General features: G+C 46.9%; 1 protein-coding gene across 3 annotated transcripts in view; it reads left to right on the top strand.

Moving 5' to 3' along the window:
- The window catches only part of SENP6 (SUMO specific peptidase 6), a 213981-nt gene extending 187684 nt beyond the window's left edge, over window positions 1-26297 (top strand). For all 3 annotated transcript variants that reach the window (XM_075340189.1, XM_075340188.1, XM_075340190.1), the window contains 5 exons: window positions 5963-6060; window positions 6787-6875; window positions 9695-9763; window positions 9852-10002; window positions 23776-26297. In XM_075340189.1, the coding sequence (XP_075196304.1) occupies window positions 5963-6060; window positions 6787-6875; window positions 9695-9763; window positions 9852-10002; window positions 23776-23976 (608 nt within the window). In that variant the 3' untranslated portion in view covers window positions 23977-26297. The remainder of the gene's footprint in view (window positions 1-5962; window positions 6061-6786; window positions 6876-9694; window positions 9764-9851; window positions 10003-23775) is intronic.
- The last annotated feature ends 1593 nt before the right edge of the window (window positions 26298-27890 follow it).

Genomic DNA, 27890 nt, shown 5'->3' with positions numbered 1-27890 from the left:
GAAGAGCCATGGTTATTGGACTCTTCCCAGCCTAAAAATAGCAGGCCGCAGCCGCCCCCGAAGTGGCACATCCATTAGATGCGCCAATCCTGGCGTTTCGCCCCAGCTCATCCCGCGCCCTGGTGCGGTGGCAGACGGGGTAATATATGGGGTTGATACCAGCTGTAATGTCACCTGGCATCAAGCCCTGGGGTTAGTGATGTCACGGCATCTGAATAGATACCCGACATTACTAACCCAGTCAGTAATATAAAAAAATAGACAAAAAAAAATTATTTGAAAAAACACTCCCCGAAACATTCCTCTTTCCCCAATTTATTGAAAATAAAGAAATTCCGGTCGCTGTAATCCATTTTGGAGGTCCCACGCCGACTCTGGATCTTCTAGAATATGGGGGGGCACGTTCAGGGAACGTATCCCCCATTTTCTGGAAGAGCAAGCTCTCCATGAGCCGTGTGGGTGCAGTAATCTGAGAATACTGCACTCACACTGCCCCGGTCCAACTTAGGGCAGAGTGACCTGCAGTAACCTCATTCCAGAATATGAGGGGCACGCTCACAGAACGTACCCCCCATTTTCTGGAACAGCAGTCTCTCCATGTGAGGAGTGTGGCTGCAGATTACTGCACTCACTCTCCCCCGGTCCACAGTGGAGCAGCCTGTGCAGCAGCGACGTCAGCGTCCCTGCTTGCAGGGATTCAGCTGACAGCCGCTGTCTGCGAATGCGCCGCCAGCATTGAAGAAGGAGGCGGCGTGATCGCGGGACGGATCACCAGACAGGTAACGTAAGACCGGGGGCTGGGGGGGGGTGACCTAGCGGGACCTGGGGACACCTTTCTGTCGCATGTGACGTGTCACATGCGGCAGAAAGAGCAGAATGAATGCGGCCGCACGCTGTGCTGGGTGGCTCTGGAGAACCGGAGGGGGCTCCGGTGACCAGAGGGCTCCGGTGGACCGGAGGAGGGGTCAGGGGGAGGACATTTCCCTTCGATCTGAAATGTTTGATCATTTCAGATCGGAGGGAAATGAATGCAGAGCCGGCGGCAGTTTTCTGTGCGCTTCGGCGCCATTTTGACTGCTCCGGAGGGGGGGGTAGGGGTGGGGGGGGGGGGCTCTCTGGTACCGGGGGCTTTGGGGGCACTAGGGGTTTAGATTTCTTTCTCATCTGACATGTTTGATCATGTCGGATGAAAAAGAAATCAGTTTTACCGGCCATTTCTTTTTTTTTTTATGTGACCGTCGGTATACGGTGTATACCGGCGATCACATTATCGGGGTCCAAAAAAAACACCCCGATTCATAATCTGGGGGGTCTCAGCTACCCCCGGTAGCTGAAACCCCCGAGATTTTCGGTCGCTGGGGGGCGCTACAGGGTTTTTTCGGGCCGCCGCTTTAAAGCGGCGGAACAGAATAAGTACCCTGTTTTGCCGCCGCTTTAAGTCGTACGGCCGTCGTTATGAGGTTAACCTAGAAATACATTTTTTTTTTTTTTTATTTATTTATTTATTTATTTTTTCTTATTGCTGATTTTTCTTGTGACTGGAGCTGGTATATTAAACCCAAGGAAAAACAAATTTTAGCCATCTGCCTGCATAGCAGAACTGACTGCTCCTTCCCTGCAAACAGCAATAATTTCACTGCTGGGTCCAGAGTTGGAAGCACTGTCATCCCTGTGTATACAGTAATTGAGAAGGTATACATGGCAATAAAGCATGGTTATCGTCCCTGTGGGGAGTCTGGCTGTGTCTGATAGCCAGCACCCCAGGCTCAATCTGCACATTCTTGTGCAAGCTGCTTATTCTGCATTGATATTCTAGATCAGAGGACCCCAACTGCAGTCCTCAAGGCCCACCAACAGTGCAGGTTTTTGGGATTTCCTTAGTATTGCACAGGTGTTAAAGGGAACCTGTCTGCAGAAATTTCCCCTAAAACCTAACAGATTCCCCCTCTGCAGCTCCTGGGCTGCATTCTAGAAAGGTCCCTGTTATGATTGTGCCCACTTTCTGACCAAAAAAAAGAGTTTATAAAGAGGTACCTTTTTGGCTTCGGATTCTATAAATCAGACACGGGGGTGGGCAGCCTGATGGCCGTTATTCTGCCCCCTGGTCCTGTATGCCGCCCCCATCGCTGATTTCCATACTTTTGGACGCCGCCCACTGCTCCAGCCATCCCCGCGCATGCCCAGTGCCAGTCTCACGGGACTGAGCACTGTGACTGCTGGTGACGTGTGCGCAGGCAAGTGATTATGGGCGGGACTGTGACTGTTATCAGCAAGTACCCGCCCATAATCTCGTGAGCGCGCAAACCTCTCCAGCGTCACACTGTGCTCAGTGTAGATGCTAGACTGTATGGGCTGCTTCCAGGGATGACGTCCCTTTGTCACGTGATAGGGGCGTGTTCAAAATACTATCACGTGACAAAGGGATGTCATACCTGGAAGCAGCCCATACAGTCTAGCATCTACACTGAGCACAGTGTGACGCTGGAGAGGTTTGCGCGCTCACGAGATTATGGGCGGGTACTTGCTGATAACAGTCACAGTCCCGCCCATAATCACTTGCCTGCGCACACGTCACCAGCAGTCACAGTGCTCAGTCCCGTGAGACTGGCACTGGGCATGCGCGGGGATGGCTGGAGCAGTGGGCGGCGTCCAAAAGTATGGAAATCAGCGATGGGGGCGGCATACAGGATCAGGGGGCAGAATAACGGCCATCAGGCTGCCCGCCCCCGTGTCTGATTTATAGAATCCGAAGCCAAAACGGTACCTCTTTATAAACTCTTTTTTTTGGTCAGAAAGTGGGCACAATACTAACAGGGACCTTTCTAGAATGCAGCCCAGGAGCTGCAGAGGGGGAATCTGTTAGGTTTTAGGGGAAATTTCTGCTGACAGGTTCCCTTTAATGTAATTACCTGCCCAGGTGCTGGTTCCAACAGCAGTGCAATGCTAAGGAAATCCTGAAAACATGCACTGTTGGTGGGCCTTGAGGACTGGAGTTGGGGAACCCTGTTCTCTAGATCATCAGGGCAGAGTGAAGTTTGTGGACTTTCCAAACTTTAGGCTAGGTTCACACACTGCGTTTTTTTGACGCTGCGTTTTTGTGCGTTTTTTTGCGGAATAAAATGCACAAAAACACACCTGTGGCAATAAACTGCGACAACGCATGTGTTTTTACCGCGTTTTGGTGCGTTTTTTGTTGCGTTTTTGCTCACTGCGTTTTTATGCATTTTTTTTTTATCAGTGAACAATGCCATTTAAAGATTGTTGAAAAAAAAAAAAAGAAGATCTGATGTCATTTCCTTCTTCAATATGTTCTTCAGTCTCCACTAGTGTATGCAGGAGAGCAGACAGCTGCAGAACTACAAGGCTCAGCATGCTCCATCCAGGACTGTATGCTGGAGGGAGAGTCAGGGGGAGCAGACCTACAAGGCTCAGCATACGCCATCCACTAGTGGATGCAGGAGAGCAGACAGCAGCTGCAGAACTACAAGGCTCAGCATCCTACATCCAATAGTGTATGCAGGAGAGCAGACAGCTGCTGCCGAACTACAAGGCTCAGCATCCTCCATCAAGGACTAAATGCAGGATTTCTTTGCCCCCCAAAAAAATGACGTGGGCTTCGCCATATTTGTGTATGCTAGCCCGGGTACAGCAGGCAGGTACGGGCTGCCCCCAACCCCCAGCTGCCTATTTGTACCCGGCTGGGAACCAAAAATATAGGGAAGCCCCTTTTTTTTTTTTTTTTTTTTTTTTTTAATTCATGAATTTCAATTATAGTATAGGAGATGGTTGTTGGTGCTGATAACATTGTATGAAGAGAGGAGGAGGTGCTAGAGGCAGACATTCTGTTGTAAATTCTCTGGAATAACAGGTCCTGTGCAGACGGTGCGGTTTTTGATGCATTTTATTGAGAAATCTGCACCAAATTTTGCATGCGTATCCTGAAGTGACCTGCCCATGTTGCTTTTTTTTTCCATGCAGATTTTGGTTCAGAAAAAATCTGCAACATGTCATATGTACAGGTGGTTTTTTTTTTCCTGTTTTTTTTTTTTTAAGCCCTTCCAGCCATTGACTTCATTAAAAAAAACAACAAAAAAACGTACCAAACCCACACACGTTTTCTGGTGCGTTTTTCTGCCAGAAAGTGCAGATTTGATTCAGAAAGCTTCTGCACGAAATCTGCAGCGTGTGCACATAGCCTTAGTGCTCACAAAGTTCTGTGGGAACTATAACTGCCATCTCCTTTCTCAGTAATGGGTAAAATCTGTCTTCAGTGAATGCAGTTTTTGCTTGTGAATTGTGGAGTGAAAATGAGATCAGGAGGAGAAAAAGCAAATCTCTCTGTATATTACAAAGTTCCTATTTTCACTTGTACTATTTATTTATTGGGGGAGCATCTTTTCACCAAACTAACCCCAGTGTCTAGAACCGCTAAGGTTAGGTTCACATTTCCGTTGTTTTGCATCAGTCACATGTGTTGCTTGACGCATGTGACTGATGCCTTGTACAACGGATGACAAAGAACAGTAATCATTGTCGGACTCCGTTGTGTGCGGGGGTGGAGTGCGAGGTGGGTGGAGCTGAGCGGGGCCGTGGCGCTGAGGACGTCAGTGCCGCGGTCTGCATGGCTGGGGACTGGTGTGTGTGTGTGTGTGTGTGTGTGTGTGTGTATATACATACGGAGTGCGGGAGGGGGCAGAGCCGAGCGTGGAAGTGTCGGGCTCCCTGCACACGTAGCCAGGGTAAATATCTGGTAAAAACTAAGTAAAGCACTTTGCTTGGTTACCCGTTATTTACCTTAGTTACCAGCGTACACCGCTTAGCGCTGGCTCCTTGCACACGTAACCAGGGTAAATATGGCTAACTAGGCAAAGCGTATTGCTTGATAACCCGATGTGTATCCTGGTTACGTGTGCAGGGAGCCAGAGAGAGCATGCGCAGCAAAATCCTACGGATTGCGCTGCTCAAAAAAAACGTTACAAGCTGCATTCCTTCTGCCACCACGGTCAGTCGTTCCACGACTGATCAGTCGGGTGGAGGGTGCAACACAGCATCATCAGTCACAATCCGCCGCTCATACAAGTCTATGGCAACAACGGAATCCGTCAAACTGATTCCGTTGTTTACCAGAGCAGTGGCTTGTGACTGATACAATTTAATGGAAGTGTGAACCTAGCCTAATACTGGCTATACATTACAGTTCTCAGTGTTTCAGGGGGAACCCCTACAGCATAAATGCAGAAATCACTAGATTACTGTACTCCAGATGAGACAGTTAAGCAGAACAGTGCCTTCATTTTTGTAATTGGTTGTGTATGGATAGCCGTCCCTCTGCTTGATCGTGTTGGCATGAATGTAGCTATGTCTGATAATAACCAGCAGGGGGAGCGTTCTAGGTCTGCACCCCTCTGTTACCATACACATTTGTGTATCTACCACCTCATCCTTCCGGAAAACGTATGATCAGATACTTGAAATCCAACCTGTCTAATGTGTTTTGTATGTTGGGAGTAAAGTGGGCACCGTAGATTCCGATATTTCCATGTGATCCTGCAGTTTTCCGCTCATTCATTTTAGCTGCACTCCAGCCTGCTTTGACTTTATAATGAGTAATCATTGAATTGTGGTGTCATCATTCTAATATTTCCCATGTGTATTGGATATGGGGCTGACTGTCCATCATTCAATCCCGCAGAGTTTCTGGCAGTATCATTCCCCTATTGTCACAAGCACATTCTGCGGGATATTAACCCCCAGCGCTGCTCCATTGTCTTTCTTGCTGCACAGATTTTCTGGTCTCTAATGAATGAGATGGATGCAGTTATGTTAAGGTTCTTTGTAACCGCATTTCCGCCATTAGAAAGGTTTGACAGGTGCAGACGTCTGAGGGTTATTTTATTCTTTTATCTACAATGTAACTGATCTAACAATGAATAATATGTTGTGTTTTATTTATTCCTTCTAGATGATTTGCACAGAATACAGATAAGCTATAGTGACTCTCCAGATGACCTGAAGAAAAGTGAAGAGGAATTGATAGATTCTTCCGATCAGGATAACCTGGTATGAATAGGTGTAACATGAACTAAATTCTCCTTTATTGGAACATACTACAGCCATCTTAGTGGGAGTATTAAAAATAATACATTGTTATACCTTTTTATCTCTGTTTTATCTCTTCATACTGCTGTTTTATATTTAGTCAGTACTCAGCAGAATCGCCCTATAGTTATTTAATATTTGGGTGTGCTATGACTAGATTTGCCTTTGCAGACTGTGTATTAGCAATTATTTGGTGTTTTGGGTTTTGCATACAATAGTTTTTGAATCTTTGTGTTTAAAGGGAATCTGTTGCCAGGTTTTTTCTATGTAATCTGAGACGTTGATTGCAGCCGTGTGTCATTACTGGTCTACATGCTGTCACTGTTTTCTCTGCTTCAGATCTATCGGTTCTTTGAATTCTGAGCCCTATATAATCCCGCCAACACCACTGATTGACACATGTTTACATTGTCAATAGCCAGACAGCTTCTGATCAGTGGTGGGGGTGGGGCTACACATAGAAGTACTACATGGCATGAGACAACTAGTCCTGTAGTGATAATCTCCTGCTGATAAAACCCTGTTTTTATTAAAACAATAATACAATTCCCCTGTAAGTGACACATCGCTGGAATCTGGGTCTCTGCCCCTACTTCACACTGCTCTCAGGGTACATATCAAAACCCTGCTGACAGGTTCTTTTTAATGATTCCTTTGTTAAGTATTTATATGGACTTATTTCTGTAGGATGAAAGCAGTGACGAGGGCGGCCTTGCTGATGACAATTTCACTTCAGAAGCAGGAAAATGGCATCTCAAACCTTCTTTCTGCAAACAGTGGGTGTTTTGAATGCTGTATATCTGGAATTATTTTGAATGAATATGATTTAGAAAATGTGTGTTTGAGAGCTGAAGAGTGGATCAAGGCTTGAACATTGTGAAGATGATTACATAAGTGTGCGTCACTCTAAAATTCTGTACATTCAGCAAAGAGCCTGCTGAAGATTATTTATATAGCTGTAACATAGCGGCAATCTTTCTGTTCCAATCAGTTTTCTTTTACAGTAGAATTCTCTTTAGGGACAGGCACCAGTATAGCTGCTCATTAACCGTATATGAAAAACGCCTGTCTTTATAGTATTATATAAGGGTCATAGATGGCAAAAACTCCACCACTTATAGTGAGAGGTATTCACAGCATTATTACCCTAGATTCTTTATAGGTTGGGATGTCACCAGATTTGCAGGTCATCCATTGGAAGTTCGAGAGTCGGTATACAAAGTTGTGTATGGGAAAAAAAAGAATGCTACGGTGACTTAATATGTAGATCTTGTGGTTCCCCCATGTCATGATCTAATGGATCCCCTGACCCTTCATGAATCGGTGTTTATACCAAACTCAGTGATAAAATAGTGTTGTGTTGTAAACCCATAGAACTGAGGTCTCAAACACGCGGCCCATGGGCCACATGCGGTCCCTGTGGCTGCTTCTTGCAACCCACAGGCCCTCTGACCATTACGGCCCTATGCCGGTGGCTGCAGCCATCTGCACTTTACTAAGTTCCAATTGATTTCCGCATCCGCGCACAGGAACTCTCTGCAGTTCTTCACCAATGGCAGCCGCCGACCAATCCGAGTCGAGCAGGTGACATCGGTGTATGACTTCACCTGCTGCCCTTTGATTGGCCAGCGGCTGCCATTGGGGAAGCTCTGCAGAGAGTTCCTCTGGGCTGCGGCGGCGATCAATCATTTTTTTCTGTTTATGTGAAACAGCATAATGGGGCATAAAAATTACACATTACTACAGGATGGGGACATTACTACAGGGGACAAGCATGGGGCACATTACTACAGCATGTGGGAAGGGTGGGGCACATTACTACAGGATTGAGACAGCGATGAGGCACATGATTACAGGGTACAAGGATGGGGCACATTACTACAGAATGGAGACAAGGATGGGGCACATGATTACTGGGGACAAGGATGGGGCACATGATTACTGGGGACAAGGATGGGGCACATTGCTACAGGGGACAAGGATGGGGCATATTACTACAGGGGACAAGGATGGGGCACATTGCTACAGGGGACAAGGATGGGGCACATTGCTACAGGGGTCAAGGATGGAGCACATTATTACAGGGGACAAGGATGGGGCACATTACTACAGGGGACAAGAATGGGGCACATTGCTACAGGGGACAAGGATGGGGCACATTGCTACAGGGGTCAAGGATGGAGCACATTACTACAGTGGACAAGGATGGAGCACATTATTACAGGGGACAAGGATGGGGCACATTACTACAGGGGACAAGGATGGGGCACATTACTACAAAATGAGGATCAGGATGGGAACATTCCTACAATATGTTGTCCAAAATGACTATATGGTGCTAATTGTAAAATATTACTTACAAAAAGGGGATAAAATGTTTTTTAAAAAAATAAATACAATAAAGCATGTCATTTTTTTCACGTGAATGTTACAAAAAATGGATCAAAGGTGTATAGAAAAAAATACTGTATCACTAAAAATGTCACTTTGTACTGTAAAGAATGCGGCCCCCCCCAAATTTTTTTTTTTTCTATGTGTAGCCCTTCTGCTCAGCCGAGTTTGAGGCCCCTGCCGTAGAGTAAAGGCCGAGCCGTGTATGCCTGTGGATTTTTCTTATTGCCCTGAGTTACGTTATATTAAGTTGCTGACAGTAAATGATTTTGTTTGTTTGCTTGTTAACAAACATGTATTCCCTCTTGTGCTGTTGGCGTGAAATGTAGATACAGTAGGAATGTAGTGGGGAGATACACAAGCTTCTTTTGAAACCTCCATTTTTCACTCCACTAAAATAAAAGTTTTATTCTCCGTAAAGCCTGTACTCCTCTCTGGGAGTCTCGCTCGTCCCCACCTCCACATTTGTTACTTTGATAAAAAGGTAGAGATGCTGGTCTTGGCATAATGATGCTTTTGCCTGAAGACGAACGGCTTTCATTTTACCGCAGGCTCACAAGTGTTTGGGCTTTTCATCACACAACGTTCTAATTTGTGTATCCAAAGCCAGAGAAGAGCTGCAGCCTAGAGAGCATTAGAAATGCTAGCGCTCAGGAAAATGAAATGGGGTGCGGAGGATTTCAGCTTGATTTCATGTAACCGCGATTGCTGTCAGTTCTTTCCAGTGTTGATAATCTTCTGCAGCTAGTCCCTGGAGAATTGTCATATTGTCCCTAAGGAGGCCGCCGCTTTCTTCAGCATGGCAACTGCCATATTGTGTCCCAGCAGATAATTATTAATAATAGGGACAGTAAAACTTGTTGACTAGAAATCCAGGTGGAAGAACAATTGCAGTAGAAAGAAGGGGCGCTGCTTGCGTTCCTTATTATATACACTGCTATATTTTACATGAACATTTTGTATTTTTCCTTTAAAGCTCTGGCTCACTGAATAGCCATTGTTTTCCTTTCTTCATACCTGATGTTTCATGTCTTTCTCGTTAAGTTACTATAATTGTATGTATATGTGTGCGTATTGTGTAAGAAATAATAACTTATGTAGTCAGGTTGGTAGATGATTTCTACTAACTCTACTGATCCCTAGCTGACCTCAGCTGACAACTGTTGTTTTTTTCTAAACCCGCTAACTTTTTTTTCTATCCCAGACCGTGCATACTGCTCATGGATTCTCTGAGAGGTCCTTCTCGTTCTAATGTGGTGAAAACTTTAAGAGAGTAAGTTCTTTTTTGCGGAGGTTTTTGGGTTTTTTTGCCAGTTATGAATTCTTGTCCTTTGTTTACTGAGATATTTTATATCTGTCAGATACCTGGAGGTAGAATGGGAAGTGAAGAAAGGAAGTAAAAGAAGTTTTTCCAAAGACTACATGAAAGGTTCCAACCCCAGAGTGCCTCAGCAGAACAACTTCAGTGATTGCGGCGTGTTTGTACTACAGTACGTAGAGAGCTTTTTTGAGGTGAGCGAGTCTTTTTAGTATTAGTATGTATAGTATATTCAGTCACGGATAGTGGCATTGCATGTAGAAGCACTGCAAGGGACGATTGATAAAACACCTTTGTCCCATCTGATAATTCAGCATTTAATGGGGTTGTCCACTAAATGAAACTTACAAAATTGGCAGCTGCCCTTCTCATCCCCCATGTTTGCTCTTATTAAAATAAAAAAAAGCATATGCTCACTTCTGGTGCTGTTCCAGCTTTGTTGGCACTCACGTTCCCGAGGCTCATTTTTGCTTATGTCACGCGATCCCGGCACCCTGTCACAGTCAGCTTCACTGTCTCCATTGTCTCCACTTTCAGGCCTATAAGTAATCAAAAGAGAGTGAGCGACCAGCCGCAGCACTCACTTCCTCTTAACCCCTTCACGACCGCGGGCAGTAAAATTACGTCCTATTTTAACGTGACTTAACGACCAGGGACGTGATTTTACTGCCTAAACTTCATTTGATTGCCGTGGCCATAGCAACGGCTTTCAAATGATGTCCCCTGCTGTTTCTTACAGCAGGGGACCTTTGCTTGACCCCAGGGGGGCGGCATCGCCACCCCCTATCGACGATCGATGTGATTGGCTGTTCAAATCTGAACCGCCAACCACATCGTTCGCACTAATTTTGGCAAAAATAATGCCGGAAATAGTGCGATACTGTGATATCCAGTTTATGAGATGCCGCAGCTGCTGCAGCATATCATAGGTGGGCCTCAAACATGTTGCCCCCAGCCCCTGCAGCACTGATTGGAGCGATCGCGCTATGACGCGCAATGGCTCCAATCAGTGTGCAGTGGGGCGGTCTGATCTGCCGGTGGCCGCCCCCTCCCCAGGCCTGTGCTGGCCTGCGAGCCCTCCCCCAACATGTCTGCAGCGTGCAGTGGCTGGTACTTGTGGTACCACACCACCGCTGCTGCTGCCGCCGCCGTGGCTGAGGTCACCGCTCCTGCTGCACGTGATTACTGTGCTCACCTTGCAGCCCGTACGCGCTACCGTGGTGCCCCTGCGTGCTCCCGTGTTAGCCCCTGCCCGTGCCCCCCTGCGATCTGCCCCCCCCGACATCCCGATCTGCTCCCCCCCCCTTACCCCCCCCGACATCCCGATCTGCTACCCCCGCGATCTGACTGCCTCCCCCATTATCCCTATTCTGCTTCTGCAGCTCCCTCTCCGGTCTCCCCCTCTGCTCTCCCCCCTCCCCCTCTGCTCTCCCACCCCCCCTGCTCTCACCCCCCCCTCTCCCCCTCTGCTCTCCCCCGACGTCCTCTTACCTGTCTTCACCGGCCCGATCACATCTGCCTCCATCGCTGGGTCCTTCCTGGGAATTCTGCTGATCTGCCTGCTGCTCCTGTAAAGCTGTCCATCTCTCTGCCATCTGTTCCTCTGCAGCACTTCTGGTCAGTGATCCTCTGGGTACTGTGAGTATAACTTTTTTTTTTTTCTGTATCCCCTGTCCATTTTTACACTTCATCCGTCCGTGCGTCCCGCTGAGCGCTGATCAGGGATGCAGATAACGTATCTGCATCCCTGCTCAATTTTTGGCGTGACTTTTTTTTTTTCCGTATCCCCGACGCTTTTTGTATGGCATCCGTCCGTGCGTCGCGCTGAGTGCTGATCAGGGATGCAGATAACGTATCTGCATCCCTGCTCAATTTTTGGCGTGACTTTTTTTTTTTCCGTATCCCCGACGCTTTTTGTATCGCATCCGTCCGTGCATCCCGCCAAGCGCTGATCAGGGATGCACATAACGGATCTGCATCCACTGCGTCTGTGCGTTTGAAAAGTCAAATGGCGCTCCTTCTCTTCTGAGCCCCGCCATGCGCCCAAACAATTACTTTCCACCACATATGAGGTATCATCGTACTCAGGAGAAAATGCACAATACATTTTATGGTGCATTTTTTCCTGATAGCCTTGTGAAAAAAAAAGCTACCTAGTTGAAGCAACCGTTTTGTGGTAAAAAAACAATTTTTTCTTTTCACGGCTCAACGCTATAAACTTCTGTGAAGCCCCCAGGTGTTCAAAGTGCTCACCCAAACATCTAGAAAAAATATTTGAGGGCCCTAGTTTCCAAAATGGGGTCACTTGTGGGGGAGCTCCATTGTTTAGGCACCTCAGGGGGTCTTCAAACCCGACATGGCGTCCGCTAATGAGTGCAGCTAATTTTGCGTTCAAAAATTCAAATGGCGCTCCTTCCCTTCCGAGCTCTGCCGTGCGCCCAAACAATTGATTTCTTTATCGTTCCCATGGGAGACCCAGACATTGGGTGTATAGCTTCTGCCTCCAGAGGACACACAAAGTACTACACTAAAAAAGTGTAGCTCCTCCCTCTGAGCATATACACCCCCTGAATAACCAAATCTAGCCAGTTCATTGCTTTGTGTTCAGGAGGCACACATCCACACATGCATTCTCATCTGATTTTTCAGTTTTGGAAAGTTTTTGAAGAAAAGCGGGTCCAAGCCTGGACTCCCGGCATGTCCCTTCTCACCCCACTGTGTCGGCGGTGTTGTTAAGGTTGATTCCAAGGCTGGAGCCTTACATGCCGCGCTCCTTCACCATCCCTCGGGCTCTGGCTTGAAGTGGGAGCCAGCACGGTTCTCCCTGCTTTGCAGGAGGCCGGTCTCCATCCGCAGCCCTTCAGGATCCTGCTGGACGGAGCACTCATCCCCAGGGACTTGGAACCCTGCGTCTCAGCAAGCTAAGTATCTGAGACGTTTATATTCGGGGGGTCCCTTGTACTTTATTGTTGGGGAGAGTGTGCTGTGTAACTGTTCTGACATTTCCGGCCGGTTCTCTGGTTGTCACCTGAGAACCGCGCCGATGGAGCCTGCGCGCCGGCCGCATCGCTTAAATTTAGGCCCCAGCTTCGCCTGAGGCCTAGTTTCGATTTCACTGCCCTTGCATGTCAATCATGCAGAGGGACAGTGCGGCTCCGCCCAGCGGCCGTTCGGCACAGGGGAGGGACACTCCTCTCTGAGTAAATGTCCCATCCCCTGTAAATCTCCTTGGCCCTCCAGATCCCGCTCTCAGAGTAGGTCCCGCCCCCTCTTCTCGCTCCGGCGCCATTTTATCAGCGTTCTCTCAGCGATCGGCGCTGGCTGCAGCATCCCTGCTAATCTGTCTGGGGGTCCGGGCTGTGGGATCTGGAGGGCACACAAACGGTCTGGTAAGCCACAACCTCCGGTTGTGGACCTGTTTATATACTCTCTGGGGGTCATTCTGGATCAGAGCCCCCACTTCAGCAGCATGTCTCACACAAGGAGCAAGGCTGCAAGGCTGTACGCAATATGCACTGCATGTAAGCTCGTGCTGCCTGAACCGAGCACATATCCACATTGTGATGCCTGCTCTAACCTGACAATGCCTCAGCCTGGAATCGCACCCACAGTGGTCCCTCCGGCTGCTCCGGCTCCGGTGGCTGAACCCCCGGCTTGGGTAGAATCCTTCTCTAGGTCAATCTCCCAGTCTTTTGCCGACTCCATGGGACAGCTGTCCCGGACTTTGCTGAACATGCATCAGCCCCCTTCACATTGCGCCTCTGCTGCTAGGGCTCTCTCAGCGGAGCTCACAGAGGATTCTTCATCTGGTCCCAGACCCCGTCCTCCTAAGAGGAGACGCAGGGCTCCCTCTCCTTCCTCGTCCCGCGGCTCTGATTCAAGAGCTGACTCGCAGGACGAGGAGGATGCCATTACTGGGGGCTCGGAGGCGGCCTCCATGTGCCCCATTGATCTGTCCGAAAGTGACTCAGATGTTAGTGATTTGATTGCGTCCATTAATTCTGTACTGGACCTCAATCCGCCAGTATCAGAGGAGCAACCCTCTCTGGCAGAAAAGCACCAGTTTACCTTGCCTAAAAGGACAAGGAGTTTGTTCTTTAACCACTCCAGTTTTCAGGCTACTGTGACCAAGCCTAGGGCCTGTCCTGACAAACGCTTCCCAAAGCGTGGTTCTGATGACCGTTTTCCCTTTCCACCAGAGGTGGTCAAGGAGTGGGCCCATTCACCAAAGGTAGACCCTCCGGTGTCTAGACTCTCAGCCCGGACAGTTGTATCAGTGGCTGATGGCACCTCTCTTAAAGATTCCACTGACCGCCAGGTTGAACTTCTGGCCAAATCTGTATATGAGGCGGCAGGGGCCTCGTTCTCCCCATCTTTTGCAGCAGTGTGGGCTCTCCAAGCCATCTCTGCTTCTCTAGAGGAGATGCATTCCCTCACCAGGGAATCTATGCCCGAAATGGTTGCCTTAACTTCTCAAGCTTCAGCTTTTTCATCCTATGCCATGTCTGCCATGCTGGAAGCTTCTCACCGCACTGCGGTGGCCTCGGCTAATTCCCTCGCTATCCGCAGGATCTTGTGGCTTCGAGAGTGGAAGGCAGACGCTTCTTCAAAGATGTACCTTGCTGAGCTCCCTTTTGCTGGGTTCAGGCTGTTCGGTGAACAACTGGATGAAATTATTAAGGAAGCTACTGGCGGGAAGAGTACTTCCATGCCACAAACTAAAACCAGGAAACCTGTCCAGGGCAGGAACCAGTTGAGGTTTCGTTCCTTTCGTTCCTCCAACTGGTCGTCCTCTAAGCCCTCGGCCTCGTCCACTAACTCAGCCAAGGACCAAAAACCCAACTGGCGCACGAAGCCGCGTCCTCAAAAGACCCCAGGAGCTGCTGCCACTAAGGCAGCCTCCTCTTGACTATCTGGCCGCGCCAGCAACGTCCTTGGTCGGTGGCAGGCTCTCCCACTTTGGCGACGTATGGTTTCAACACGTCTCCGATCAGTGGGTGCGGGATATCATCTCCCACGGCTACAGGATAGAATTCTCTTCCAGCCCGCCAAACAGATTTTTTCTGTCAATTCCCCCCTGCTCCAAGGCCGCCGCCTTCTCTCAGGCCGTGGCATCCTTGCAGGCCAACGGAGTAATTGTACCGGTTCCCGCCCGGGAACGGTTCAGAGGTTTCTACTCAAATCTCTTCCTAGTTCCCAAAAAGGACGGTTCCTTCCGGCCCATCCTGGATCTCAAGCTTCTCAACAAGCATGTTCAGGTGCGGCATTTTCGCATGGAGTCTCTGCGATCAGTCATTGCCTCAATGACCCAAGGAGATTTCCTGGCATCCATCGACATCAGAGATGCCTATCTGCATGTGCCAATTGCAGTTTCACACCAGCGTTGGCTACGTTTTGCAATCGGAGAGGAACATTTCCAATTCGTGGCTCTCCCCTTCGGGTTAGCCACGGCTCCTCGAGTATTCACCAAGGTCATGGCAGCAGTGGTTGCGGTTCTGCACCTCCAGGGGTTGGCAGTGATTCCTTACCTGGACGACCTTCTAGTCAAGGCTTCATCCAGTGCAGACTGTCAGCGGAGTTTCTCGCTCACTCTCGCCACTCTAGTCCAATTCGGGTGGCTTGTCAATCTGCCCAAATTCACTCTGACTCCGACCCAGAAGCTCACGTACCTAGGGATGCAATTCGAGACTCTGCCGGCACTTGTGAAGCTGCCCTTAGTCAAACAGCAGTCCCTCCATCTGGCGGTGCGCTCTTTGCTGAGGCCCCGCCGTCATTCCATCAGGCACTTAATACAGGTGCTGGGTCAGATGGTGGCGTCAATTTAGGCGGTTCCCTTTGCCCAGTTCCATCTGCGTCCTCTGCAGCTGGACATTCTCCGCTGTTGGGACAAGCGGACTTCCTCCTTGCACAGGTTAGTGGCTCTGTCGCCACAGACCAGTTGCTTCGGCCCCTCTCTCTGTCTCAGGGACGCTCCGTCCTGGCCCCGTCCTGGGTGATTCTCACCACGGATGCCAGCCTATCCGGCTTTGGAGCGGTATATCTTCACCACAGAGCGCAGGGCACTTGGACTCCGTCCGAGTCAGCCCTCTCGATCAATGTGCTGGAAACCAGAGCTGTGCTTCTAGCTCTCTTAGCTTTTCACCACCTGTTGGCGGGCAAGCACATCCGAGTCCAGTCAGACAACGCGACAGCGGTTGCCTACATCAATCACCAAGGCGGGACACGAGCCGCCTGGCAATGCTGGAGGTTCAACGCATCCTTCAGTGGATGGAGGACTCCAAGTCCACCATATCCGCAGTCCACATCCCAGGCGTGGAAAACTGGGAGGCAGATTCTCAGCCGTCAAACCGTGGACAGTGGCGAGTGGTCCCTGCATCCGGCAGTGTTTCGGTCAATCTGCCGCAAGTGGGGCACTCCGGAAGTGGATCTAATGGCATCCCGGCACAACAACAAGGTTCCGGTTTACGTGGCTCGCTCCCACGATCCTCAGGCCTTTGCAGCGGACGCTCTGGTTCAAGATTGGTCCCAGTTTCCTCTGTCCTACGTGTTTCCCCCTCTAGCTCTCTTGCCCAGAGTCCTGCGCAAGATCAGAATGGAGGGCCGTCGGGTCATCCTAATTGCTCCGGACTGGCCCAGGCGAGCTTGGTACCCAGACCTGCTCCATCTGTCCGTAGAGGTGCCGTGGCATCTCCCGGACCGTCCAGACCTTCTCTCTCAAGGTCCGTTTTTCCGCCAGAATTCTGCGGCTCTCAGATTGACGGCGTGGCTCTTGAGTCCTGGATCTTGACGACTTCTGGTATTCCTCCTGAAGTCATCTCCACTAGGACTCGGGCTCGGAAGTCTTCCTCGGCCAAAATCTATCACAGGACCTGGAGAATTTTCCTGTCCTGGTGTCGCTCTTCCGGCCATGCTCCTTGGCCTTTTTTTCCTTGCCGACCCTCCTGTCCTTTCTACAGTCCGGTCTGCAGCTAGGACTATCCCTCAATTCCCTCAAGGGACAGGTCTCGGCTCTCAGTGTTGTTCCAGCGGCGTATCGCCCGGCTGGCTCAGGTGCGCTCCTTCATGCAGGGCGCGTCTCACATCATTCCGCCTTACCGGCGGCCCTTGGATCCCTGGGACCTCAATCTGGTCCTCACGGCCTTGCAGAAACCCCCCTTTGAGCCTCTTAGGGAGGTTTCTTTGTCTCGTCTTTCACAGAAAGTGGTCTTTCTAGTGGCCATAACTTCCCTCAGGAGAGTCTCTGATTTGGCTGCGCTCTCTTTGGAGTCACCTTTTTTGGTTTTTCATCAAGACAAGGTGGTTCTCCGTCCGACTCCGGACTTTCTCCCTAAGGTGGTTTCTCCTTTCCACCTTAACCAGGACATTTCCCTGCCTTCCTTTTGTCCGGCTCCTGTTCATCGCTTTGAAAAAGCGTTGCATACTCTGGATCTGGTGCGGGCGCTCCGGATCTATGTGTCTCGCACCGCTGTTCTTAGGCGGTGCACCTCTCTTTTTGTGCTAACACCAGGTCGGCGTAAGGGCCTCTCAGCTTCTAAACCGACCTTAGCTCGTTGGATTAGGTCGGCTATTTCCGATGCCTACCAGTGTACTCAGGTGCCTCCCCCGCCGGGGATCAAGGCACACTCGACCAGAGCTGTCGGTGCCTCTTGGGCTTTCAGGCACCAGGCTACGGCTCAGCAGGTCTATCAGGCTGCCACTTGGACTAGTCTGCATACCTTTTCAAAGCACTACCAAGTGCATGCTCATGCTTCGGCAGATACGAGCTTGGGCAGACGCATCCTTCAGGCGGCTGTCGCCCATTTGTGAAGTTAGGTTCTGCCTACTTCCCAGTTTTCTGTTTATTCCCACCCATGGACTGCTTTGTGACGTCCCAATGTCTGGGTCTCCCATAGGAATGATAAAGAAAAAGAGATTTTTGTTTACTTACCGTAAATTCTTTTTCTTATAGTTCCGTATTGGGAGACCCAGCACCCTCCCTGTTGCCTGTTGGCAGTTTCTTCTTCCGCGTGTTATCACCGGCTGTTGTTGTAGACAGAGGCTCCGGTTGTTCCGGTTTTTTGCTCTATCTCTACTTGTGGGTGGCTATTCTCCTTCAGCTTTTGCACTAAACTGGCTAGATTTGGATATCCAGGGGGTGTATATGCTCAGAGGGAGGAGCTATACTTTTTTAGTGTAGTACTTTGTGTGTCCTCCGGAGGCAGAAGCTATACACCCAATGTCTGGGTCTCCCAATACGGAACTATAAGAAAAAGAATTTACGGTAAGTAAACAAAATTCTCTTTTTTTACCACATATGGGGTATCAGCGTACTCAGGAGAACATGCACAATAAATTGTATTGTGCACTTTCTCTTTTCTCCCTTGTAAAAATGAAAATTTTATGGCTAAATTAACATTTCTTCATCGTTCCTTATGGGAGACCCAGACCATGGGTGTATAGCTTCTGCCTCCGGAGGACACACAAAGTACTACACTAAAAAGTGTAGCTCCTCCCTCCGAGCATATACACCCCCTGGATAACCAAATCTAGCCAGTTCAATGCTTTGTGTTCAGGAGGCACACATCCACACATGCATTCTCATATGATTTTTGATTTTAAAGAGTTGGAAGAAAAACGGGTCCAACCTGGACTCCCGGCATGTCCCTTCTCACCCCACTGTGTCGGCGGTGTTGTTAAGGTTGATTTCAAGGCTGGAGCCTTTTCATGCCGCGCTCCTTCACCATCCCTCGGGCTCTGGTTTGAAGTGGGAGCCAGCACGGTTCTCACTGCTTTGCAGGAGACCGGTCTCCATCCGCAGCCCTTTCAGGACCCTGCCGGATGGAGCACTCATCTCTCAGGGACCTGGCCCTGCGTCTCATAAGCTAAGTATTTGAGACGTTATTGAGGGGTCCCTTGTACATTTATTGTGGGGAGAGAGTGTTATTTTAACTCTGCTGTGATTTCCGGCCGGTTCTCTGGTTTTCACCTGAGAACCGCGCCGAGGGTGCCTGCTCGCCGGCCGCATTGTAAAATTGAGGCCCCGGCTTCGGCTGCGGCCTACTTTCGGTTTCACTGCCCCTGCATGTCAGTCATGCAGAGGGACAGTGCGGCGCCGCCCACCGGCCGATCAGCACAGGGGAGGACACTCCTCTCTGAGGAGATGTTTCCCTCCCCTGTATTTCTCCTTGGCCCTCCGGTTCCCGCTCTTGGACTAGGCCCCGCCCCCCCTCCTCACTCCAGCGCCAGTGGAGTCAAGGCTGCCACTTGGTCTCGTCTGCACACCTTTTCGAAGCACTATCAAGTGCATGCTCATGCTTCGGCAGATGCGAGCTTGGGCAGACGCATCCTTCAGGCGGCTGTCGCCCATTTGTGAAGTTAGGTTTTGCCTACTTCTTAGTTTCTGTTTATTTCCCACCCATGGACTGCTTTGAGACGTCCCATGGTCTGGGTCTCCCATAAGGAACGATGAAGAAAAAGAGAATTTTGTTTACTTACCGTAAATTCTTTTTCTTATAGTTCCGACATGGGAGACCCAGCACCCTCCCTGTTGCCTGTTGGCAGTTTTCTTGTTCCGTGTGTTTTCACCGGCTGTTGTTGTAGACAGAGGTTCCGGTTGCTCCGGGTTTTGCTCTGTCTCTACTTGTGGGTGGATGTCCTCCTTCAGCTTTTGCACTAAACTGGCTAGATTTGGTTATCCAGGGGGTGTATATGTTCGGAGGGAGGAGCTACACTTTTTAGTGTAGTACTTTGTGTGTCCTCCGGAGGCAGAAGCTATACACCCATGGTCTGGGTCTCCCATGTCGGAACTATAAGAAAAAGAATTTACGGTAAGTAAACAAAATTCTCTTTTTTTGTGTTAAAAAGTAAAATTTTCATTTTTTCCTTTCACATTGCTTTGGTTCCTGTGAAGCACCTAAAGGGTTAATAAACTTATTGGATGTGGTTTTGAGCAGTGTGAGGGGTGCAGTTTTTTGAATGGGGTCACTTTTGGGTATTTTCTGTCACCTAGGTCTCTCAAAGTCACTTCAAATGTGATGTGGTCCCTAAAAAAAATTATTTTGTAAATTTTGTTGGAAAAATGAGAAATTGCTGATGACCTTTGACCCCTTCTAACTTCCTAACGGAAAAAAAATTTGTTTCGAAAATTGCGCTGATGTAAAGTAGACAAGTGGGAAATGTTATTTAGTAACTATTTTGTGTGACATATCTCTCAGATTTATGGGCATACATTTTCAAAGTTTGAAAATTGCGAAATTTTCGTAAAATTTCCTAAATTTTCACAAATAAACGCAAAAAATATCGGCCTAAATTTACCACTGACATGAAGTACAATATGTCACGAAAAAACAATCTCAGAAACGTCAGGATCCGTTGAAGCGTTCCAGAGTTATAACCTGTCAGGCTAAGTTCACATTTCCGTTGATTTGTATCAGTCACATGCGTCGCTTGACGCATGTGACTGATGCGCTGTTCAACGCTGTACAACGGATGACAAAGAACAGAATTCTTTGTCGGATTCCGTTGTGTGCGGGGGGCGGAGTTCTGGGGCAGAGCCGAGCGGGGGGCGGGGCCAGGCGCTGAGGATGTCAGTGGAAGTGCTGCGGTCTGCATGGCTGGGGACAGGTGAGTGTATCTGTGAGTGAGTGAGTGTGTGTATGTGCATGTATGTATGTATGTATGTGTGTGTGTGCACATGCAAAGTGCGGGAGGGGGCGGAGCCGAGCAGGGGGCGGGGCCAGACGAGGGTGTCAGTGCTTGTCTGCATGGCTGGGGACAGGTGTGTGTGTGTGTGTGTACATACATGTGCGGAGTGCGGGAGGGGGCGGGGCCGAGCGGGGAAGTGTCGGCCTCCCTGCACACGTAACCAGCCTAAATATCGGGTAACAGCAAAGCACCCGATGTTTACCTTGGTTACCCGATATTTACCTTGGTTACGGGCCTACACCGCTTAGCGCTGGCTCCTTGCACCGTAACCAGGGTAAATATCGGGTAACCAACCAAAGCTGGTGACGTGTGCAGGGAGCCAGAGAGCATGCGCAGCGAAATCCGACGGATCTCGCTGCTCAAAAAACGTTACATGCTGCGTTCCTCCCGCCCGGCGGTCAGTCGTTCCACGACTGATCAGTCGGGCGGAGGGTGCAACGCAGCATCATCAGTCACAATCCGCTGCTCATACAAGTCTATGGGAGCAGCGGAATCCGCTAAACGGATTCCGCTGTTTACAAGAGCAGCGGATTGTGACTGATAGATTTTAGCGGAAATGTGAACTTAGCCTCAAAGTGACACTGGTCAGAATTGCAAAAAATGGCCCGGTCATTAGGGTGTTTTAGTGGCTGGGGGTGAAGGGGTTAATTACTTATACATCCAAAGACTGGGACAGTGATGGTAATTGGGTGCGGGGATCGCATGACATGAGTCCCAACACCATTAAAACAGCGCTGGCATGGACGAGGAGTAGAAGTTTTTTAATTTAAAGGGCAATTTATTTTAATGGGTGTGAACAAGGGGAATGAGAAGGGGTAGTCCAAGTAGTGGACAACCCTTTTCAATGTCACTATCATCACTGACTCCATCGAGAGGACCGATAGGCTACCATGGTAGATGGGGTCTTGCTGAAGGCCCACATCACTGCTGTCTTGGTACCTCTTTGTAGCTCACCTTTTAGGCTGACCTTCAAAGAAGATGGTGATTTATATTATATTCTATAATGCAGTGATGTTGCAGTATATACACTGCTCAAAAAAATAAAAGGAACACTAAAATACCACATCCTAGATTTCAATGAATGAAATATTCCAGTTGCAAATCTTTATTCATTACATAGTGGCATGCATTGAGTACAATAAAACATAAAAATGATCAATGTAAATATAAATTAACTCAATATCAAAGTGGAAAATCAAATTATAGGCTGATCCAACTTCAGTGGAAATGCCTCAAGACAAGGAAATGAGGCTCAGTAGTGTGTGTGGCCTCCACAAGCCTGTACGACCTCCCTACAACGCCTGTGCATGCTCCTGATGAGGCAGGCGTATGCTCTCTCTGAGGGATCTCCTCTCAGACCAGGATTAAAGCATCCGTGAACTCCTGGACAGTCTGTGGTGCAATGTGGCGTTGGTAGATGGAATGAGACATGATGTCCCAGATGTGCTCGATTGGGTTCATGTCTGGAGAAGGGGCAGGACAGTCCATAGCATCAATTCCTTCATCATGCAGGAACTGCTGACACTCTTGAGCCACAAGAGGCCTAGCATTGTCATGCAACAGAAGTGTGATTCCCTTGGAGTTACATTTGTTTAGGTGTTCCCTTTATATTTTTTGAGCAGTGTAGCTTAAGCAATCAAGCAATTGCAGATTTAAAGTTTTCATTGGGGAATAAGAAAATATAGTACATAATATATAAAAGTTTTTAAAGGGATTCTGTCAGTAACGTCAATCTTCTAAGCCGTCTGAGTGGGCTGAGTTTTTAATTTTTGGTCGCTGCGAATTTTGCCCAAAATGCAATAATAGGCGATCAAAATGGCGCTTCTGCGCAAAAATGGTATGGTTAAAAACGTCAGCTCGAGACGCAAAACCTAAGCCGTCAATGAGCCATAGATCCCGAAAAATTAAAAACGCTACGGATCATGGAAATTAGTGCAAAAAGTGCGTCTTTTTTTGACAAACTTTTGAATTTTTTTTAACCCCTTAGATAAAAGTAAACCTATACATGTTTGGTATCTACGAACCCATACTGACCTGAGGTGTCACACTGACACATCAGTTTTACCATATATTGAACACTCTGAATAAACTATCCCTAAAACAATCATGCAATTGCACTTTTTGTTTTTGCAATTTTTCCACATTTGGAATTTTGCTGCCGTTTTTCAGTACACTATATGGAAAAACTTATAGTTTCATTTAAAAGTAGAACTCGCCCTGCAAAAATAAGCCCTCATATGGCAAGATTGACAGAAAAATAAAAATTTTACGGCTCTCGGAAGAAGCGGTGCGAAAAAAAGACAAAACGGAAAATCGGCTGGGGGTGAAAGGGTTAAATTGCCCTTCGTTTCTCAGTTTTTAAAACTCAGATTATAAAAAAAACAAAAAAAAAAACATAATGATTATCGCCGTCTGTTAAAGTCCAGTCTAGCTATTCAGCCGAGCACTTTGCAATCTCTTCCCCTAGAATGAATAGAGCTGCATTTTACATGATTGACCTCTGCTCCATTCACAGAACCATTCACTATAAAGAGACAGGCAGAGTCACTTTGCTCTCTATGTGGCCTCTGTTCCAGCAGGGCCTGTCTTTTTAGAGTGGCGTAAAAGCATGGATGAATTCTTGTGTGAAAATTTAAAAATACAGGACACACGGGGAAATACAGAGAATAGATGCCATAGAACGTCAACAGAGCCCATATGGAGTCCAAAGTGAATTAGCCTACGTGATGAATAGTGAACAATGATTCTGTTAGGGTCTATCTGTATTCTGTTTGTCAGAGCTATAGGTAGATAATGATGTAGCCTTAAAAAATAGCAGGTTAGGAATGTTTGGGGTTTTTTGACCGGCAATGGGATGAGGCTCTGCCTCATAACCATATACATGCTGTGGTCACTGTTGACCTCGGCATCTAGAGGGTTAAATAGCCAAGCACTGTACTGACACTCATCTCTGTTGTTGAAGGAGCTTGGCTGTAAATTAGCACTATCTCCCAGTGGTCATGTGCCCACTTGATCACCATGATGTACCTGTGCGTCAGATTACTGGAACACCATCTCCATTATGACATGACCATCAACGGTCAGGAAAGGGTTAAATATAGACCTGAAAGGTCCCCTTAAGATCTATAGTAAATCAATTACTCTATAATAGTAATCCATGATGGCAATCCTATTTCATGACTGAATTTTCAAAAATATATTGCAGTGATGTGTTAAGTTTGCTGTAACATGTCGTGCTCCTCCCATCCATGAAGAGTCACTTGTTCTGTTTCAATCCTTGTTAGAACCCTATTCAGAGTTTTGATCTGCCCATGAACTTGACGGATTGGTTCCCTCAACAAAGAATGAAGACCAAGCGTGAAGAAATCCGGAAACTTATCCTTGGTTTGCAAGAACTTCAAAGCAAAGACAAGACGGGACAAAGGGACCTTAGCATAACGCAGCCCACTCCACCGGAGGGAACAGAGGCGTGTGATAGTGTATGAATACGTCACGTGTGGCATGCTACTCTGCCATCACAAAACTAAAGCAGACTTGTTCTAAAATGTGCTGTACTTGGGTATTTGAGCAGCTGACTGAGTATGACCGCTCCCCAGTGTCAAAGTCACCAGAATCACTGACTTCTTGCCAGCCACGTTTAGTATGTGGAGAACTTAGAGGACTGTACATATGGTATAATAAGGCCATTTCTTTTCAGTATTTATGAGTTGTTTTTTTTTCCTGTCTCATCCTTTAAGTGTTTGTCATTCTCTTAACAGTAAGTACAAACTCCGCTTACACTTCAAATAAAAAGATATTATTTATAGGCTCACATTTTAACGTGTATAGTTATTTAGAATGAAGTTTCAATGTGTGATCAATGTCTATGTTCACATGTAAACAGCCCTTCTTATATATGATGATCTGATTTTTATCTTCTCACCTTTTAACTTTGGCACGTAAAGGGGTTTTCTCAAATATTAGGATAAAGTTACTAAATAGAATAAAATAACAAGAGACATTGAGTACCTAATGAATCTCCTGTCACCCTATTGACCTATGTTCACTGCCTCAGAGTGGTTATGTCATATAGCCAATTACTGGCACCTTAGCATCATGATGAGGCCATTGATTGGCTGCAGCGGTCATGTGGGCAGTCAGCACATGACTACTGAAGTGAAAGTGATCGGCAGGGATCATCAGAGTGACAGTACTGAAGCCACTGGGCTTTCATCAGGTCACCAATGGCTTTTGTTTAAGAACATTTTATACTTTTTGTTTCATTTTTGTTCATTCCAGAAAACCCCTGGAAGATCCTTTTAGTTGCTCCTTTGCAGCAGACTGTAAACTGAGAAAAGGGAGCTAAACTCAGACATGGCATCTGAATGGGGCTATGCTGTGGTTCCAGTCTCAGCTCATAAACAAACATGGCACTTTCATCTCTTTTCTCCTAAGCATGTTCAGCGCCTTCAGACTTTTTAATTTTTAGCGGATTTTCGCCTTTAGCTGGTCACCTGCTAAACTTTTTTTTTTTAAATTTGGTTCTTCTAATGAAATAGACAAAAGCTTCTGATTTATGATGTGATGAAATTATGTAGTTTATTTCTCATGTGATTTATGCACGAATCATGCAATAAGAGATCAATTTTTTTCCCATGTATCTTACCGAACATATTTCCTCTTTCATTAATAATTTGTTGTTCCTAGTTCATGCTGTCATATACAAGGAAAAGTTTTTGTGTCTCACCGTGTTCAGTAGATTGATGTACCTGCTGGTTTAGCTGGTTGGAGATAAATCCATGGTCTGGGCTGTCAGTCCAATAAAGAATAAGGATGTCTCCAAAGTATATAAAACTTTCAGTTTATTCTAAAATCTTTAAAAATCCATGATTGGTCTGTATCACTTGAACATGTTTCAGGCACTGGGCCCTTGTTAACGGAGTGTCGCACTGATGCATGGGAAAACATTTAAAATACATACAACCAATCATGGAGAGACTGTTCATAATCAGAATACGTCGGAAACAGGTTATGAACTTCACACTTAGGCCTAAACCACACTGCATGAAAATCGTAGCAAGTGGAATGCGATAAAACATCGCATTCCACTCAGACCAATATTAGCCTATGTGCCAGCATCCATGAGTGAACTAATCGGACCGAGAAAACAATCGCAGCATGCTGCGAGTGCAATGCGATCCTTGTTTCTTTCGCACCCATTCAAGTCTATACGGTGAGAGAAAAATCGCACTGCACTCACAGTTCACTTGTGTAGCGCAAGTGCAGAGCGAGAATGGCAATAGCCGGCAACAAAGGAGAGAGGGAGATAAATCCCGCCCCTCCTCAGCGCCGGCCGGCCCCCCACAGCTGTGGCCCGATCGCATGATCTGACCTCAGTCGCAGTGACTCTCGCATGACACTCTTCTCCCACTGTGCTGCCAGAGTGAGCCGAGTGTCATGCGAGGATCGCAGTAGATCCCCGTGTGGCCCCGGCCTTAGAAATACAAACAATCAATAAATAAACTAAGTATAAGAAATTCATCCCTCTTGGGTATTCAGTGTTCAAATGTGTGATCCAGAAAGCTTCTCTAAATAGAAGTTTTTTACGCTAGTCTCCTCGGACTGGACAGTTAACTCTTTCCACACCAAAGAAGACTAAATTGTCAATATTTGTATTGTGCTGTTTAAGGAAACGTTCAGTAACCCCAGAATACATAGTATTATTACTAGCAATGTTAGGCTACATGCGCACGCTGCGTTTTTTGCTGCGTTTTTGGCTGCATTTTTGGCTGCAGTTTTGTTGTCAGAACTTTCTGACAGTTGTCTTCGAAGCAAAGTCTATGAGAAGTCAGATTTGCTATGCGCATATTGCAGTTTATTTGTCAGCGTTTTATTTGCCAAACGCTTGTGACAAAAAAAAATGCAGCATGTTCATTCTTCCTGCGTTTTTGTCAACATGTGTCACAAAAACGCAGGTTGTGAAAAACGCACCAAAAACGCAGCAAAAACGCACCTACAATTACAAGCATTTTTTGTGACATTTCCAGGTGCTCTCTGACAATGTGCAGTTTTGTCTGCAGTTTATGAACACAAAAAGATGCAGCCAAAACTGCACCTTGTCAGAGAGCGCCTGGAAATGTCACAAAAAAATGCTTGTAATTGTAGGTGCGTTTTTGCTGCGTTTTTGGTGCGTTTTTCACAACCTGCGTTTTTGCGACAAATGTTGACAAAAACGCATTAAGAATGAACATGCTGCATTTTTTTTGTCACAAACTTTTGACAAATAAAACGCTGACAAACTGCAATGTGCGCACAGCAAATCTGAGTTCTCATAGACTTTGCTGGGAAGTCAAATGTCAGAAATTTCTGACAACAAAACTGCAGCCAAAAATGCAGCAAAATGATCGGCAATTTGTCTTTTTAGCTTCCGTATAGTACAGCCTATATATTTCATATTATAGCTTTTCCATTCAATACAATAGACCACATAATTACTATCACAATTTATGAAAGAATGGATTTGTTTACGTTGGGTAATATTGGTTCTTTTGACATGCTTGCAAACATTGCACTTGGTACTGTGACATTTGTAAAAACCTTTATTTGGTAACCATGTTTTGTTAGTGGGTGGTGCTGTATAAAGACTTGGCGATAACTTACTATTTAAAGCTCTACCTTTTCTCGCTACACATGTGATCTTATTTTTTAAAATCTGATTTAATACGGGGTCTTGATAAAGAATAGGAACATGCCTCTCTATTATTTTTTATTTCCGCAAATTGTCAGCTGAATGGAGTGCTAAAATTGATTCCACCATATTTTTCTAGGTGTTTTTTGTCTGTATACATAAAGGGTTATGGTTGACTCTGTTTTCAGCTACATTATTGAAAGCTTTTGATATAACATGCTTATTATAGCCTCTATCTAACAGCCGGGAGGTTGTCAATTTACTATCTTCAAGAAAAAAAAATTTCATTGGAAAATTTCTACTGATACGGATAAATTCTCCTCGGGGTATAGAATTAATTGTTTGTCTAGAATGGTGACTATCCGCTCTCAAAATAGTATTACCGCTGATGGGTTTACGGTAATTGCGGTAATGTACTTTTTGTTTCTGAATATCACCAAACGTTATATCCAGAAAATTAACCTCTTGTGTAGAATCATAATGGGTGAATTTCAAAGCAACATCATTGTCATTAATATACGTGAAAAATGGAACTATGTTGATGACGTCTGACGCCATATCATCAGTACATAGTCAACATATCTACCGTACCAAACAATATTATTTTTAAAAGGATTATCATCAGAAAAAAATCGCAAAAAAACTCCTCCCACCAAAATCGCTAATGATAGTGAGAAGCTTGACCCCATCCTTTGGTCTGTAGAAAAAATTAATTGTTGAACATAAAAAAAT

The sequence above is a fragment of the Anomaloglossus baeobatrachus genome, chromosome 3, assembly GCF_048569485.1.
Source record: "Anomaloglossus baeobatrachus isolate aAnoBae1 chromosome 3, aAnoBae1.hap1, whole genome shotgun sequence".
Taxonomy (NCBI): Eukaryota; Metazoa; Chordata; class Amphibia; order Anura; family Aromobatidae; genus Anomaloglossus; species Anomaloglossus baeobatrachus.
The sequence above is the reverse complement of the archived record's forward strand: the minus strand, read 5'-3'. Positions and strand labels throughout refer to the sequence as shown.